The sequence below is a fragment of the Parus major genome, chromosome 19, assembly GCF_001522545.3.
Source record: "Parus major isolate Abel chromosome 19, Parus_major1.1, whole genome shotgun sequence".
NCBI classification, from domain to species: domain Eukaryota; kingdom Metazoa; phylum Chordata; class Aves; order Passeriformes; family Paridae; genus Parus; species Parus major.
Window position 1 is genome coordinate 5,483,358 of NC_031787.1, and position 13,749 is coordinate 5,497,106.

General features: G+C 56.9%; 1 protein-coding gene across 3 annotated transcripts; it reads left to right on the forward strand.

Moving 5' to 3' along the window:
- The first annotated feature begins 55 nt into the window (after positions 1-55).
- NEK8 (NIMA related kinase 8) lies at positions 56-13,476 on the forward strand. 3 transcript variants are annotated; one of them, XM_015646962.2, is made up of 15 exons: positions 174-1,430; positions 1,703-1,908; positions 2,803-3,035; positions 3,678-3,809; positions 3,996-4,204; positions 4,609-4,688; positions 4,950-5,131; positions 5,344-5,494; positions 6,573-6,649; positions 7,799-7,916; positions 8,197-8,347; positions 8,462-8,625; positions 8,833-8,991; positions 9,092-9,250; positions 10,848-13,476. In XM_015646962.2, exons 1-15 carry the CDS (start codon positions 1,027-1,029, stop codon positions 10,874-10,876), a joined length of 2,454 nt encoding a protein of 817 aa, XP_015502448.2. In that variant the 5' UTR covers positions 174-1,026; the 3' UTR covers positions 10,877-13,476. The 3 variants fall into 3 exon arrangements, with proteins under 3 accessions (XP_018864206.2, XP_015502448.2, XP_015502451.1); XM_015646965.3 differs by lacking the exon at positions 174-1,430 and adding an exon at positions 1,454-1,586; XM_019008661.2 differs by lacking the exons at positions 7,799-7,916; positions 8,197-8,347; positions 8,462-8,625; ... (1 more) ...; positions 9,092-9,250; positions 10,848-13,476 and adding an exon at positions 7,086-7,792 and having other exon boundaries at positions 56-1,430.
- Positions 13,477-13,749: the final 273 nt, after the last annotated feature.

Below are 13,749 nucleotides of genomic sequence, written 5' to 3' on the forward strand. Positions count from 1 at the left end.
CCCGACCACACCTTAGTGTTGGCCACGCCCCCCGCATGCGCCAGCGGGGCCACGCCTTCTCATTGGGCACGCCCCCGCTGGCCACGCCTTCTCATTGGGCACTCCCCCGCTGGCCACGCCTCCCGCGCGCGCGCCTGCGCGGGGTTGGCGGTCGTTAGGGGCGTGGCCGCGCTGGCCGCGCCTTTCATTGATAAACGGCGCGCTGGCCACGCCCCCGGGCGCGTGTGTACGCGCGGGGCGCTGCGCGCACGTGTGCGGAGTGTGGCGCGGGGTCTCGCACCTGTGTGGGGTGTGCGGGCTCCTGCGCGCGTTCCTGCTGGGCGCTGCTGCTGAACCGGCCTGGTATTGCCAGACACCGCACTTGTGGGTGTCAGATACTGCCCGTCTGTACTGGGCAGCGCGGCAGACGTCGCACATCTGTGCTGGGCTCTGCACATCTGCCACAGTGATGCACAGCTGGCGTGGGCCTCGTACATCTGTTCTGCGCTCTGTGTGTGTGTTCTCGGCACGGTGTGGTTGTCGCCGGAGGTTGCGCGCATTGTGTCGGGACGGGGGATGCCGGGGAAAACGTGTTTGGAAAAGTAGTGGGAGCAGCTACAAACGCTCACCTCAAGTCATGGATGGGGGGCTGCGGCACTCAAAGGTGCCCCTTAATACCGGGCTGCAGTAGGGTGAGGCCGAAAACGCGGTACCGAAACGCGGCGGGGTGCTGGTTCCTGCGTGAGGGTCCTGCCCCATCACTGTCCTGTCCCACGCTGCAGGGCGCTGGCTTGAGTGAGGGCGGGCTGACCCCCGTCCCCGTGAACCGAGCTGGCTGTCACTAGATGGCAGCAGGGCCACGTGGCAGTGCCACCACTGTCACTGCTGTCACTGTCCCCATTCCAGGACAGAGGCCGCCATTCCTGGGTGCAGGGCAGGACCCGCTTCCACGCTATAGCCACCATCACGGCCGGCCCCGGGGTGCGCGTGGTCCTGGGGGAGTCTAAAGCAGGATCCGGGCGGCCACGGAGGGGATTCGTGGCCCTTATGCTGGCCCTGCAGCAGCGCAGCCCCCCGCAGTGTGCCCCTCCAAGCTCCTCGGGGCTGGAGGCTGTTTGGGACACCGCCGCTTTCTGGGGGTGCGGGGGGTCCTGCTGGCATCCCCCAGTTGGGGCGGACAGCCCAGCGCACCCCAAACTTCTCTGTCCGGGTGCTTCCCAGGAGGGTCTGGCTCCTGGTGGCACTGGGGGTGCAACCCAAGCGAGGGGTGGCGTTACCCGTCCCACCCCGCCCGAAACACGGAGCCCCCACCCGGCCCTACCCACACGGCGCGGTTTGTCCGCCCGCGGACGCCGTAGCAGCGCGGAAGTGTCTCCATGGAGACGGAAGGAGCCGGGCCCAGGGATGGAGAAATACGAGCGGATCCGCGTGGTGGGGAGAGGGGCTTTCGGGTGAGGGGGCGCCGAGGATGGGCGATGGGGACGTCTCCAGTCTTTCTGCCTCCGGGCGGGAGGCCTTTAAGCCGCGTCCGCGTGGCAGCGAGGCGTTTGTGGCCGCGGCAGTGCGGGGTCGGCCGGGGTGTGGCACCCCGGGGGACACGGCACAGGGTGCGTGACACCTCGAGGCGCGGGGATTGCAGGCGATCCGTGTCACCCAGAGTGATGGCCAGGCCCTGTGTTGTGTCCCTCGTCCCCGCGCTGAAGCCCCGTCCCTTTCCTCGCAGCATCGTGCACCTGTGCCTGCGCAAGGCCGACCAGAAGCTGGTGATCCTGAAGCAGATCCCTGTGGAGCAGATGAGCAAGGATGAGCGGCTGGCAGCGCAGAACGAGTGCCAGGTCCTCAAGCTGCTCAACCACCCCAACGTCATTGAGTACTACGAGAACTTCCTGGAGGACAAGGCGCTCATGATTGCCATGGAATACGCCCCAGGTGGGCCCTGCTGCCCTCCAGGTCCAGGGGATGCCAGGCACTTGGCTCTCTCTGGGTCAAGTTGCTGTGGTCTCATGTTGTGCTCCTTGTAAAGATCTTGGGCTTTTCACCCCCAGGAGTACAAGCATGTCTCTCTTGAGGAGACATTTTTGTAGAAAAGTATCTGTGATTCTTGGTGGACACCAAGGCAGGTGACCAAGTATTGATGCAGGTCGTGGAGTCACCATCCTTAAAAGTATTCAAAAGAGAGATTCCGGTCCTGGACAACCTCATTGGCCCTGCTTGAGCAGTGACCTCACAAGGTCCCTTCCAGCTTCAGCCACTCCATGGTTATATGCCTTACACCTGCTAACCATGTCCAAAACAAGATTTCAAACCCTGATCAGCATGTTACCATCTGCCCCTGGCTCAGATGCTCAGGCACATTTCCCTGTGTCAACTCTGTTGGCCCCACAATTCTAACAAGATTTCCTGTGGAGTTTTAGATGAAATCATTTGCATGAGGGTTTGCTAAAAGCTGTACCTGAGCCCTGAATCTGGACCTCCCCGACAGGGGCCTCTCTGTGCCACGTGGCCTCTTGGACTGCAAGAATTCTCTTCTGCAGAACAGGCTGATCTTGTTCTGCCATGGAGGTTTATGTCCTCTTCCAAGAGCTGTAATTCTAGTGTTTCTTTTCCTTCTGCTTTTGATAATATGTCAACAGTAACTTCACTCTGGCTGTTTCTTCTGCCCAGCAACTGTGCTGCCATTGGAGGATTTGCTGTGTATTCCACCAAGATGTGTTTTTCCCACATACTTGGCTTGTTAGAATGCCAAAATCCCCCATTTTTAGGCCAAGTTTGTGCTGTCCTGTGCAGCTCCCTGTGCCCACGGCCCTTTGTTGTTCCTTGCAGGGGGCACTCTGGCAGAGTTCATCCACAAGCGCTGTAATTCCTTGCTGGATGAGGACACCATCCTGCACTTCTTCGTGCAGATCCTCCTGGCCCTGCACCACGTGCACACCAAGCAGATCCTGCACCGTGACCTGAAGACCCAGAACATCCTCCTGGACAAGCACCGCATGATCGTCAAGATCGGAGACTTTGGCATCTCCAAAATCTTGAGCAGCAAGAGCAAAGCCTACACAGTGAGTGGCAGGGGAGCTTCTTACCCCATGCTGTTTCCAGCAGGCTGGAAACTCTGGATTTGGTTCACAATAGTCTCTGGGAAGTGGCTTTAGGCAATGCTGCTTTGTTCTTGGCTGATGTCTTCATGCCTGAGTTTGCTGTGGCTCTGTGGGCTGCAGAAAGGGAAGACTGACCTGCCCAAAGCTGGGAGAGGATGGGGTGTCTGGGCCCATTGGTGAGGGCAGACAGGGTGGCTCCTGCTGGGGGTGGTGTTTGCAGACTGGTCTGACACATCCTTAGCAAATAAATTCCTGCCTGTGCACTCCCATCCTGCCTTAATCTCCTTTCTCTGCTTGGCTTTGAGTGTCTTTCTCCACCTGGGCTAATCTGACCAGACGTTTGTATCACGCTCAACGCTCTGGGCTCTGGTTCTCTCAAGTGGATAGAAGCAAAATTAGAGGCAATCACTGTATGTGTCACTGGAAAGGCAAATCCTCTTGTTTTTCACTGAGATTGTCAGGCAGCTGTTGATGCCAAGGGAACAAAAGCCCAGCTCTGTGGAGCTTTAGGTGGTGGTGTTCCAGCCAGTTCTGCACAAAGCCTTCCTCTTTCCACCTCTCTGCCCCAGTTTCACTGCACTGTGGTGAATTTTTGTCTCATAGGTGGTGGGAACTCCGTGCTACATCTCCCCAGAGCTCTGTGAAGGGAAGCCTTACAACCAGAAGAGCGACATCTGGGCCCTGGGCTGTGTGCTCTACGAGCTCGCCAGCCTCAAGAGGGCTTTCGAAGCTGCGGTAAGAGCGATGTGGTTTACACGTAGCACAGGGAGCCGTGGCCTCTCACAGAGGTGAGAATGTATGCTGGGATCACTTCTCAGCGAGCCAGGAAGTGTGAAGGCAGAGGGCAGTGCTGAGAGCTCCTTCCTCCTTGGCCTCGCCCCTGACTGCCCGGCCACTGTGTGTCTCTTGTTTTCTCTCCAGAACCTTCCTGCCTTGGTGTTGAAGATCATGAGCGGGACTTTTGCCCCAATATCGGATCGATACAGCCCCGACCTGCGCCAGCTCATCCTCAGCATGCTCAACCTGGATCCTTCCAAGCGGCCCCAGCTGAATGAGATCATGGCCCAGGCCATCTGCATCCGGCCCCTCCTGAACCTCTACACAGACGTGGGCAGCGTCAAAATGAGGAGGCAAGTGACACTGCCACCTCAGTGTCCCTTGGGAAGGGCTGCCACAGCCCACAGCATGTCTGCCCAGCTCACTGCCTCTGTTCTGAGCTCCAAAGAGAGCATTTTCCAATGCAGCTCTCCTGTGCTGTGTAACATGCAGCTGCTGCTGGCTGAGCTTGGCCCAGGGGCTCAGAGCCAGGCAGGTGCCATGGCAGGTGTGAGCTTGTCATCACAGTGACAGCAAACAGAGAGTTGTGAGCACAGGGGGAAGTGAACAGGTGCCAAGTCCCCTTTCTCAAGTTGTTTAAAGCACCAACAAAGCAGTGCTCTGAGTGAGTCACCCGTGGCTCCTGCTGTAGCTCTGCCCAGACATTCTGTGATCCAGGGCTCTGCAGGACATTAAAGGTTGGATTTTGGTTTGGCAGGCCTGAAAAACCCTTGGCTCCAGTGCCCACAGTGACCCACAGCCGGACAGGGGGACGGGCAAGTAGTGCCAGGCCGAGGGGTGAGTTCTGGTGTGGTGTGTTCAACTCAGCTCCATTTGGAAGGACTCTTTCCTTTGGATGACACAAGTCAGAGAGACACTCAAGGTTCTGGGGAGAGAACCTTAAGAGTTATCACCTTCCCTGAGCTCTGGAGGAGCTCCTTGGACCAGCACTGGTCTGGCTCTGGCAGCTATGCTGGCATCCAGACTGGCTGGTGCTGTTGCTTTTTCTGTGGGAGGAGAGTCAGGGATCCACATTAATGATTTCTCTGTGCCCCACAGGTGTCCGATGTGGTTCAGCCAAGACAGGAATCCCACCCCCCCTGTCATCCATCTACACGTGGGGCAGTGGGATCACCACCCCTCTCCGCCTGCCCATGCTGAACACCGAGGTGGTGCAGGTCTCTGCTGGCAGGACACAGAAGGCTGGGGTCACCAAATCTGGGAGGCTCATCCTGTGGGAGGTGAGTGACAGGGAGCCTGGGGCAGACAGTGGCTGTGGAGCCTTGGATGTGTGATTTCTGTGAAGAAGGCTTTTCTGCTCACTCAGAGACCCTGGCACTGCCTCCTCCAGGACTGCAAACCCAGCCAGGGTGTGGGTAATGCTGATAAGCCTATGGGAAGGGGTTTCATCACTGTTCTCCAGCCCACCTCTTCCATGGCTTCTCTCCATCAGGCTCCTCCCATGGGTGCTGCTGGGGGTCCTTCTCTCCCAGGAGCCACCGAGCAGCTCCAGCCTCAGTTTGTGTCCCGCTTTCTGGAGGGCCAGTCTGGAGTGACCATCAAACATGTGTCCTGTGGTGATCTTTTCACAGCCTGCCTCACAGGTGAGCTGTTGTGTCCTGTCTTCACCTGCCTGGGTCCCAGAACTCCCTAAAACCCAGTGGGACTGCCTGGGGAGTCTGCTCAGAGAGGAACCAGAGAGATGCTCTGGGCTGGAGTGACACAGAGGCCTCTGTGGCCTCTCATGTAGCATCATGTAGAGGTCAGAAATGGCAGACATGGTCCTCTTGTGATGCCACCCTGGTCAACTTGTCTGGTGTGGGGTGGGCCACAAAAAGATGTTTGGACTTAGATGATCTTAAAGTTTTCCTTTCCAACCTAAATTATTCTATGATCCTGTGAAATCTGTGCTTGTTGTCCTGGTTGCATTGGTGTCACCTGAAACCAGAGCTGACAATGGGGATTGCAGTGTGAGGAGAATCTCTGTCACATACTCTGTGAGTGTAACATGAGCACGTGCAGTGACCAACAAAGACTGGTGTCACAGTGAGGAGTCAGTGTGAGCTGCTGCAGGGCTGGTTGTCCTCAAACTGCAGGAAAACAGGGTTTGAAACCCCCTCAGAGCAGTCCAGGATGTGTTCTGGGTGAGAGGGGAGCACACACACCAGTCCAAGGCCATGTTTGTGTAGCAAAGCCCTCCCAGTGGTCCTGTGGGAGCTCTGTTTGCTCTTCTGTTGGGAGTCAGGGCAGCAAATGACAGATACACAGTGGACAAACTCCATGGGCATGTGTTTATCCTACCTCCCATGGCGTTTCCTGCCACCCTTCTGCTGGGCAGCTGCTCAGGGAGTGTCTCTGTGACTTTAACACCTTGACAGACCGTGGGGTTCACAGCTTCTGCGTACACAGCTGCAGCACTGTTATCTCAGCACTCTTATCACTGCTGTTTGTTTGTTGAGCCATTGCAGCGTGGTGAGGTTGCAGCTCCCTGGAAGCTCCTGCAGCTCTCTGGAAGCTGGCTGAAGGCTTGTGGCCCCTGCAGCTCGTTCTGAGTCAGAGTGGGTCCAATGTCCTGGGAGCCATGGCCACCCCTCAGCTGTGTCACCTCGCAGGGTGTGCCATCCCTCAGCTGTGTCACCTCGCAGGGTGTGCCACTGACAATGCTCCTTTCTGCTCCTCCAGACAGGGGGATAATCATGACCTTCGGCAGCGGCAGCAATGGCTGTTTGGGGCACGGAAACTTCACGGATGTGAGCCAGGTTGGTGGAGAAGGTGCTGGGTGTGCTGCTCCCCCAGGGTAAAGGATGGATCGTGGCTTCTGCACCACGTGAGCAGGCTCATCCCAGCTCCAAGGATATGCATCCTAGGCATGCTCTGGCATCTGACCCCCTCCCCCTCCTCTCCCTGTCACTGCGGGTTTTAAAAGACCCAACCTGCTTCTCTTTTTCTTTCCCCCCCTACACAATGATCCCTTTGAGCATGGGGGAAGTCAAGAGCTGCCTTGTGGTTGTTGTTGGCAGGCTCCCAGCTTGGAGCCTGCCTCTAATCACACACCTGCCTGCTTCACTCTTGGCCTGCAGCTGCCAGGGTTCACTGAGAAAAGTTATTTTTCAAAAGAGCCAGTATTTAAAGAAGAGCTGTGTGTTTCCGATTGGCTCAGAACACTGGGGCTGAGGGCTCATTGCTCCCTTCCAGCTTCTTCCTCGCCTACCTTCGGATGTGGCAGCAGCTGATGGCTTCCAGCCGAGCCCAGGGACTGGTGCCATTTGTCACTGTGATCAGCTGGCCCATTTGTTCCTGCTCTTCCCAGGGCTGAGCTGCTCCCTGCTTATGGCTGGGGAGGGGAGACCAGTTGGAAGCAGCAGCCAGATCCCAACAAACGGTGCTTTTCACTTGAGGAAGATAATGAGTATGAGGCGAGGTGTGAGATCTAACAGCAGGTCACAGCAGGGGCTGGGTGAAATGTGGAGATCCTGGTCTCTCCACAGCCTAATGAATCTGAGCCTTAACTCACAGCTCCTCTGCACGAGAGCCTTTGAGCCAACACATCCTGCACCAAGCCCCTGCCTGCTTGGAGCAGGGGCTCGTTCACAGCCCCTGGCACTCCCCACATGGGCAGGGGGTCAAATCCCAACCCTTGCTGAACCTCTTCCCTCTCCCGTGCTGGATGCTTTCTTCCGCCCCAGAGATGTTTGCATTATCTTCTGTGCTGCGTGCACGTAGTCTCTTATCCCTTTGAAGACTGTTTGGAACAAAAGGAAAAAAGAAATTTCTCTGTTGTTTGTGTTGGATGAAAACTGGGATGCTGCCAGCGCTGTGTTGAGTCTGGGGGGGCCGGGTGAGAGGGACGGGAGCAGCCGGGCAGGCTGTGAGGTCTCGGCTGACGGCTGCTGCTCTTCCCCTGCCAGCCCAAGATTGTGGAGGCCCTGCTGGGCTATGAGATGGTGCAGGTGGCCTGTGGCGCGTCTCACGTCCTGGCGGTCTCCAACGAACGGGAAGTGTTTGCCTGGGGCAGGGGGGATAATGGTAAGAGATGTCTGTTTCACAGAACAGGGCTTGTGCCTGTTCCTGCTCCCTTTGCTGCTTGCCCAGAGTCCCCTCCAGATGTGCCAGGGTGGGTGTGTGTGGAAGAGCTGCAGCTGTTTTGCTGCATACCAGAGCCCCCATATGGAGCGCTTTGGGTTTCGCTGCTTTCTGGGATCCAGGGCTGGGCTCTTGCAGCAGCTGTGTCAGTGCTGCTCTCAGTGGGGCTGTGCTCAGGGTGTGTGTTGCCATCAGCTGCTCCCTGCCCTGTTCTTCCTGCCAGGTCGGCTTGGGCTGGGCACCCTGGAGTGCTACAACTGCCCCCAGCAGGTCACAGTCCCTCCAGAGCATGAGGCTCAGAGGGTCATCTGTGGCATCGATTCCTCCATGGTCCTCACAGTGAAGAACCAGATTCTTGCTTGTGGGAGCAACAGGTAAGAGGGGTGAGGGTCCATGCTCCACATTTTACGCTCCTGGGCCCATCTGTGTTGTGACCAAAGGGTTCCAGAAGGCACCTCTGTGTGATCCTAGAGATTTTCCCTGTGCAGGTGTAACAAGCTGGGCCTAGACCGGATCAGTTCAACAGAGGAGCCTTCCCCAGAGGACCAGGTGGAGGAGGCCACTGTGTTTGTGTGTGCCCAGTCAGCCCCCTTGAACCAAGAGTCCATTGTGTGTGCTGACATCGGTACAGCACATTCTGCTGCTGTCACAGGTGAGGGTGTGTGCCCAGATTCTGAGAGGGGGACACCTGCATTTTCCCTGTCTTCCTTCTGCCTGTTTCCCATGGGCAGTCTCTCAAGAGACACATGCTCCCAGTGTTGAAGTTCTGTGGAGCAGGATGCTCAGCCTGAAGACAGCAAAGAGGGGTTTCAGCGTGTCCCAAGTGACACCCAGTTGTGTCTCTCCTCTCTGCTGTCAGCCTCTGGCCATTGTTACACCTTTGGGAGCAACCAGCACGGGCAGCTGGGCACCAACTCCTGCCACAACAGCCGTGTGCCCCACCTGGTTTTGGGGCTCGAGATGATGAAGGTCACCGTGGTGGCTTGTGGAGATGCCTTCACTGTGGCCATCGGAGCAGGTGAATCTGAAGTCCCCATGTCCTGGGCTGCAGCAGGCCCTGGCTGGCCTCTGCTGTGGCCAAGGCAGGTGTGCAGCAAGGAGTTTATATCCCTCTGCAGATGGCGAGGTGTGCACGTGGGGGAAAGGAGCCAGGGGACGCCTGGGCAGGAAGGACGAGGAAACTGGAGTGCCGAGGCCAGTGCAGCTGGAGGAGACACATCCATACCTGGTGACCTCTGTTGCCTGCTGCCACGGGAACACACTGCTGGCAGTAAAGCGTGAGTAAGGGCTTTGTCCCTGTGATTCCTGCCATGAGGACACAGCCAGACACAATGCCTTGTGACCGGAGCTGTGCCGAGTAACCCTGGCGTGTAAGCTCAGTGTTATTCTGAGCTGTAAATGAATAGAAGTAACTTCCAGCCCAAAATAATTCCCCTGCTGCTCCTCAGCTCTGTGACACTGCCTCTCCCGCTGGGCAAGGGGAGCAAAGGGATGGCAGAGGCTGTCTCGTGCACTCCCAGACAGGTAGGCTGGCCAAGCTGCGGCCAGCGGGGAGCTGGCATGCCAGCAGTCCACAGAGTATCCAAAAAGAGCAGCTCTCTAATTGATGCTGCTGAAATAGAAGCTGAGATTTGAGGCGTCATTTTGGCTGCTGCCTTTCCATTGTGGTTTGGAAAAGATAGTGATGGTTTTGTGGTTCCTCTCTGCTCAGGCCAAAGGCAGCATCGTGGCTCGGTTAAAACGTGCCTGTGGCGTGACCTGCCCTTCCGTTGCCTGGATGTACAACGGGAGCCTGGCCCAGACTGCTGCAAGGGCCTTTCTTCCTCCTCTGCTGGGCTGATTATGGCCTCAGCCTGGGCTGAGGGATTCCAGTCCCAGCCCACTTCAAGGAGGCTAATTACAGCCCGGAGGGGAGGAGGCCCGGCTGACAGCCCCGGCACGGCAGAATCGGCCCTGGCTCTGTTTCATCCCTTCAAGTGCCCAGCTCTCATGTGATGTGTGTGCCACATGAAGGGGACGGGGAATGGCCGAGTCCCCAGGCTCAGGAACAAGTAGAGCATTTGTCATGGGAGTGAAAGGGTTTTGTCTCTGCAGGAAGACTGCAGGCTGCTCTCTCCTTCCGCTGCTGGAGTCACCCAGTGCTCTGTGGCAGCTGGTTTGTGGGCTCCCACCTGCAGCACTGTAAGAGCAGGGACTGAGTGTGTAGCCCCATTGCTGTCCCTCTGCCCAAAACCTTGTCCTGTCCCCGTACTGGGAGTGCAAACTCAGTGGTGTGAGGACAGCAGCCTTGCCTGCCCCAGCATCCCTCAGCAACCAGCATGCAAAAAAGGACTAAGAGCACTGTAAAGAGGTGAGATTTGGGCTTTCACACAGCTCAGTCTGCCTGGAAATTTCTCCAGCGAGAACACGAGATCTGGTGACACATGTGATGTCATTGCTGCTGTGATCTGGCCCGGGAGGGTGCTGGCACAGGCGAGCTGTGCTCCACCTTTGGGGCGGCCGTTCTGCTCTTTCCATGGAGCCAACCCTGCTTTTGACTAGCTTGGGCTGCTGCCCAGGTTATCATGAGCTGCTGCTGCTCCCTTCTCTCAGTCCTGCTGCAAACAGAATAACTGGGAGAAGCCAGGCTGGAGAGGAGGAGGAAGAGAGCACAAACCTCAAGAGTGTGTTCTTCCCTGCCTGGGCTCTGTCTGCTGGGCATTGCCTCACTTGTGCCTCTACTGAGGTCTTGCAGTGTAGGGAAGGGGACAGGGGACAGGGATTTTGGTGCCCATCTGCCAGGTATCAGGCCTGTGTGGGGCAGAACACTTCTTGTAGCTTCATCAAGGTGGGGCTTCCAGCTAAATCTTGGTCTTTACCCTTTTTTTGTTTCAGCTGTTGTGGAGGAATCGCCTTCCCAGTGAGTGAGAGCAGCCACATCCTGCTTTTCCTGCTGCTCACAGCAGCCTGGCTCAGACACACTCCAGGCTCCAGAGCTCCTCAGCTGCACTCCAAAGGCAGCACTCCGGAAACAGAGAGCTCCTAACGATGGTTCCCAGGGAACCAGAGCTGGTCTCACTTATTATTCACTTCACTCTATTGTCACTGTGAACCTCCAGTGCCTGAGAGTCGCTGCCCCGAACGTGCCCAGAGCTGTGGTGCTGCCTTCAAGGGGTCATACTGTGGCTCTTCCCTTCCCTGCTGGAAGTGCCCGTGTGGAAGAGTGAGGAGCACAGAGGTTGTTTTCCTCTGTGGAAACTGTTTCTGGTTACAAAGCCCAGGCTGACAGCTCCATGTGTGAGAGAGCTGTCAGCCTTTGCACAGCAGCGTCTGGAGTCAGGGCCCCAGGCGCTGTGCTGGGTAACTAAATGCAAACCTCTTTACTAATTAGAGAAGTCTGTCCTTTCCCATCCCCCCCCTAAAACGTTTCACCCATTTATTGAGCACACTTTGGAGGGTCTTGTCTGCACGCCTGGCCGCGCTCTGCATGAGCAACCTCCCTGTGCTGCACAGCTCTCCCCAAATGCTGCCTGGAGCTTTCCAATTACAGCCTCCCCTGGCCCCAGGAGCTCACTGGAGGATCCTCCAGCTGACATTTGTCCTCAGGCCCCTCAGTCCTGCTGCTGACTGGCACACTGGCTCCCAGCTGAGCTGGGGAAGGCAGCAAAACACAGCCAGTGATCGTCAGTACTTGGAAGTTTTTTAACCCAGTTTTGTCCAGGGAGCTGATGAGTTTTCACCAAGGGTCTTTGCGGGCAGGAGAAGCACATCCATGTGTTATGGACAGGAGTCACGTTTTTTGTCTCCAGAAGGGTTGTTTCCTTTCTTTTTTTTCCTCTTCTTTTCTTTTTTTAACTTACATTTGCCCTGGGCCATTTTTTGATGAGCTTCTGTCTCTGATCTGTCTGACATTGCAAATGCTCTTGCCTTTCACATCCATCTTTGTGCTGTTGCCAATCTGTTGTGTATAAAGTCAGTGCTTTCATAAGCTGGCTGAGATGAAATCTCTCTAATTATTTTTGTGATTCTTTCCTGTTTTCAATGAGGAAAACCTCGACGGGCTCTGGTAAAAGCCAACTGATCCCTCTGTCATGTGGAAGGTAATGAATTTCTGCAGCTCTCCTGCCCTCGCCTCCCAGGCTCCGGCTGGGGAAGGGAGCAGGTCCGGTCCAGCTGGGAGAGGCGTGTGCAGCCCTGGCTGCAGACACAGCCTCCCTGTTTGGCTCCTGGCAGGGTGGGTGCACGGGTTTTTCCCTGCCTTTTTTGTTTCTTGTGGAGCTGCCTTCTCAGGCGGTTACACCCTGCTATCCCAGGAAGCTGACTGGAATTCAAAGGTTCTGCCAGTCCTTTGGCATTTTCCTGTGCTGCAGGTTACAGAGACGGCTCAGCACAGTGCTGGGGAAGGTGCTTTCCCCTGCCAGACCAACCTGGGCACCAGGGCCAGGCAGGACTGGGTTAAATCCCCTCAAAGCCCCTCTGGGCCACTGCCTCTCCTCCCTGTGTGGAGCTGGCAGCAGCTCCAGCTCCTTCCTGCGTCAGATTGAGAGAGAGAGAGAGCTCTCGGGCCTCCCCTCGCCCCACACCACATTCAAACACATCCCATTGCAAGGGGCTGGTGTTCCTCCTGCAGCCTTGGCAGGGCTGAGGGTTGGCTGGGACAGCAGCAGGCAGGACAGAGGTCTGACACCCTTTGTCTTGTCAGTGGTGACGCCAAAATCCACTGCTGCAGGGGCCAAGCTCTTCCTGCTCCAGCTGGGCTGCCAAATCCAGGGGTGCAGTCCCCCCGTCTGTTTCCTATCAGTGTACTGGTGTTAGGTGGGTGATTTTATGGCTTAATGACACCTTTGCACTGCAGTGCTGGGGCTGGACGTGTCACCAGCTTGAATATTTGGATCCTTTTCTCCAGACTGGGGAAACCAGTGCGGACCAGTGTGCTTTGTGCTGGGCTGGGGGCTCTGGCGAGGGACGGAGCCCTCGGGATTTTGCAGCCTGGGCTCTCCGCGCAGGAGTTCAGCTGTGAAGCCCAGCGAGATCATTTGAATAATTTAATACCGGGCTGTGACCAAGCCTGGCGAAGGGGTAAAGGAAACAAAGAGGCCCCCAGCCCCGAGCAACAAAAGCTCCTGGAACGACAAGCCGAGGCATGTCCGTGCTGCCGGAGGCAGAGAGCAGCCCGGGCAAATAGGCTACTTGCATTCCTCACGTCTGCTGCTTTGTTTCCCTGCAGAAGCTCACCGTGAAATCTGCAGGTCTCAGGGCTTCTCCCTTTATCCTTTTTTCTGTTCCTGTGTTGTGTGGAGCTGGTGGTGGATCAGTGTCCCCGCAGCTCTTCCTGCTAAGGAGAGGCTGGGCCGGAGGGGAGAGGGAAGGGGAGGTGATGCGGGATGGGGCTGCCTGGTCCCCGTTCGTGCATCCTGCTGCGGGTCCCCTCTGGCCATTGTCACCCAGGGAAAGGCCGTCCCTGTTCCAAATAAGATCCTGCTCACTTGAGGCCATTACTGTAGCAGTAAACAGCTCAAACCACCTGCTGATACCGGAGCTGATTTGTTTTGATTCCGGCACCTCTGTAGAGGTCCTGTCCTCATTCCCACGAGGCTTGTGGCAGGAGGTGCGGCTGCCTGTCCTTCTGTCCGTCTGACTGGATCCCTCGCCCCTGCCCTCCCTGGGTACGAGGCCCCAGAAGCCGGGAGAGGATTCTCCCCACTCCTTTCCCTGGGGCGAAAGACTCCACCTTAACTTCTTTAGAAGCCGGAGCGTCTGTTCTCTGTCCCTCCAGTTTAAGTTAAATAGAAGGCGG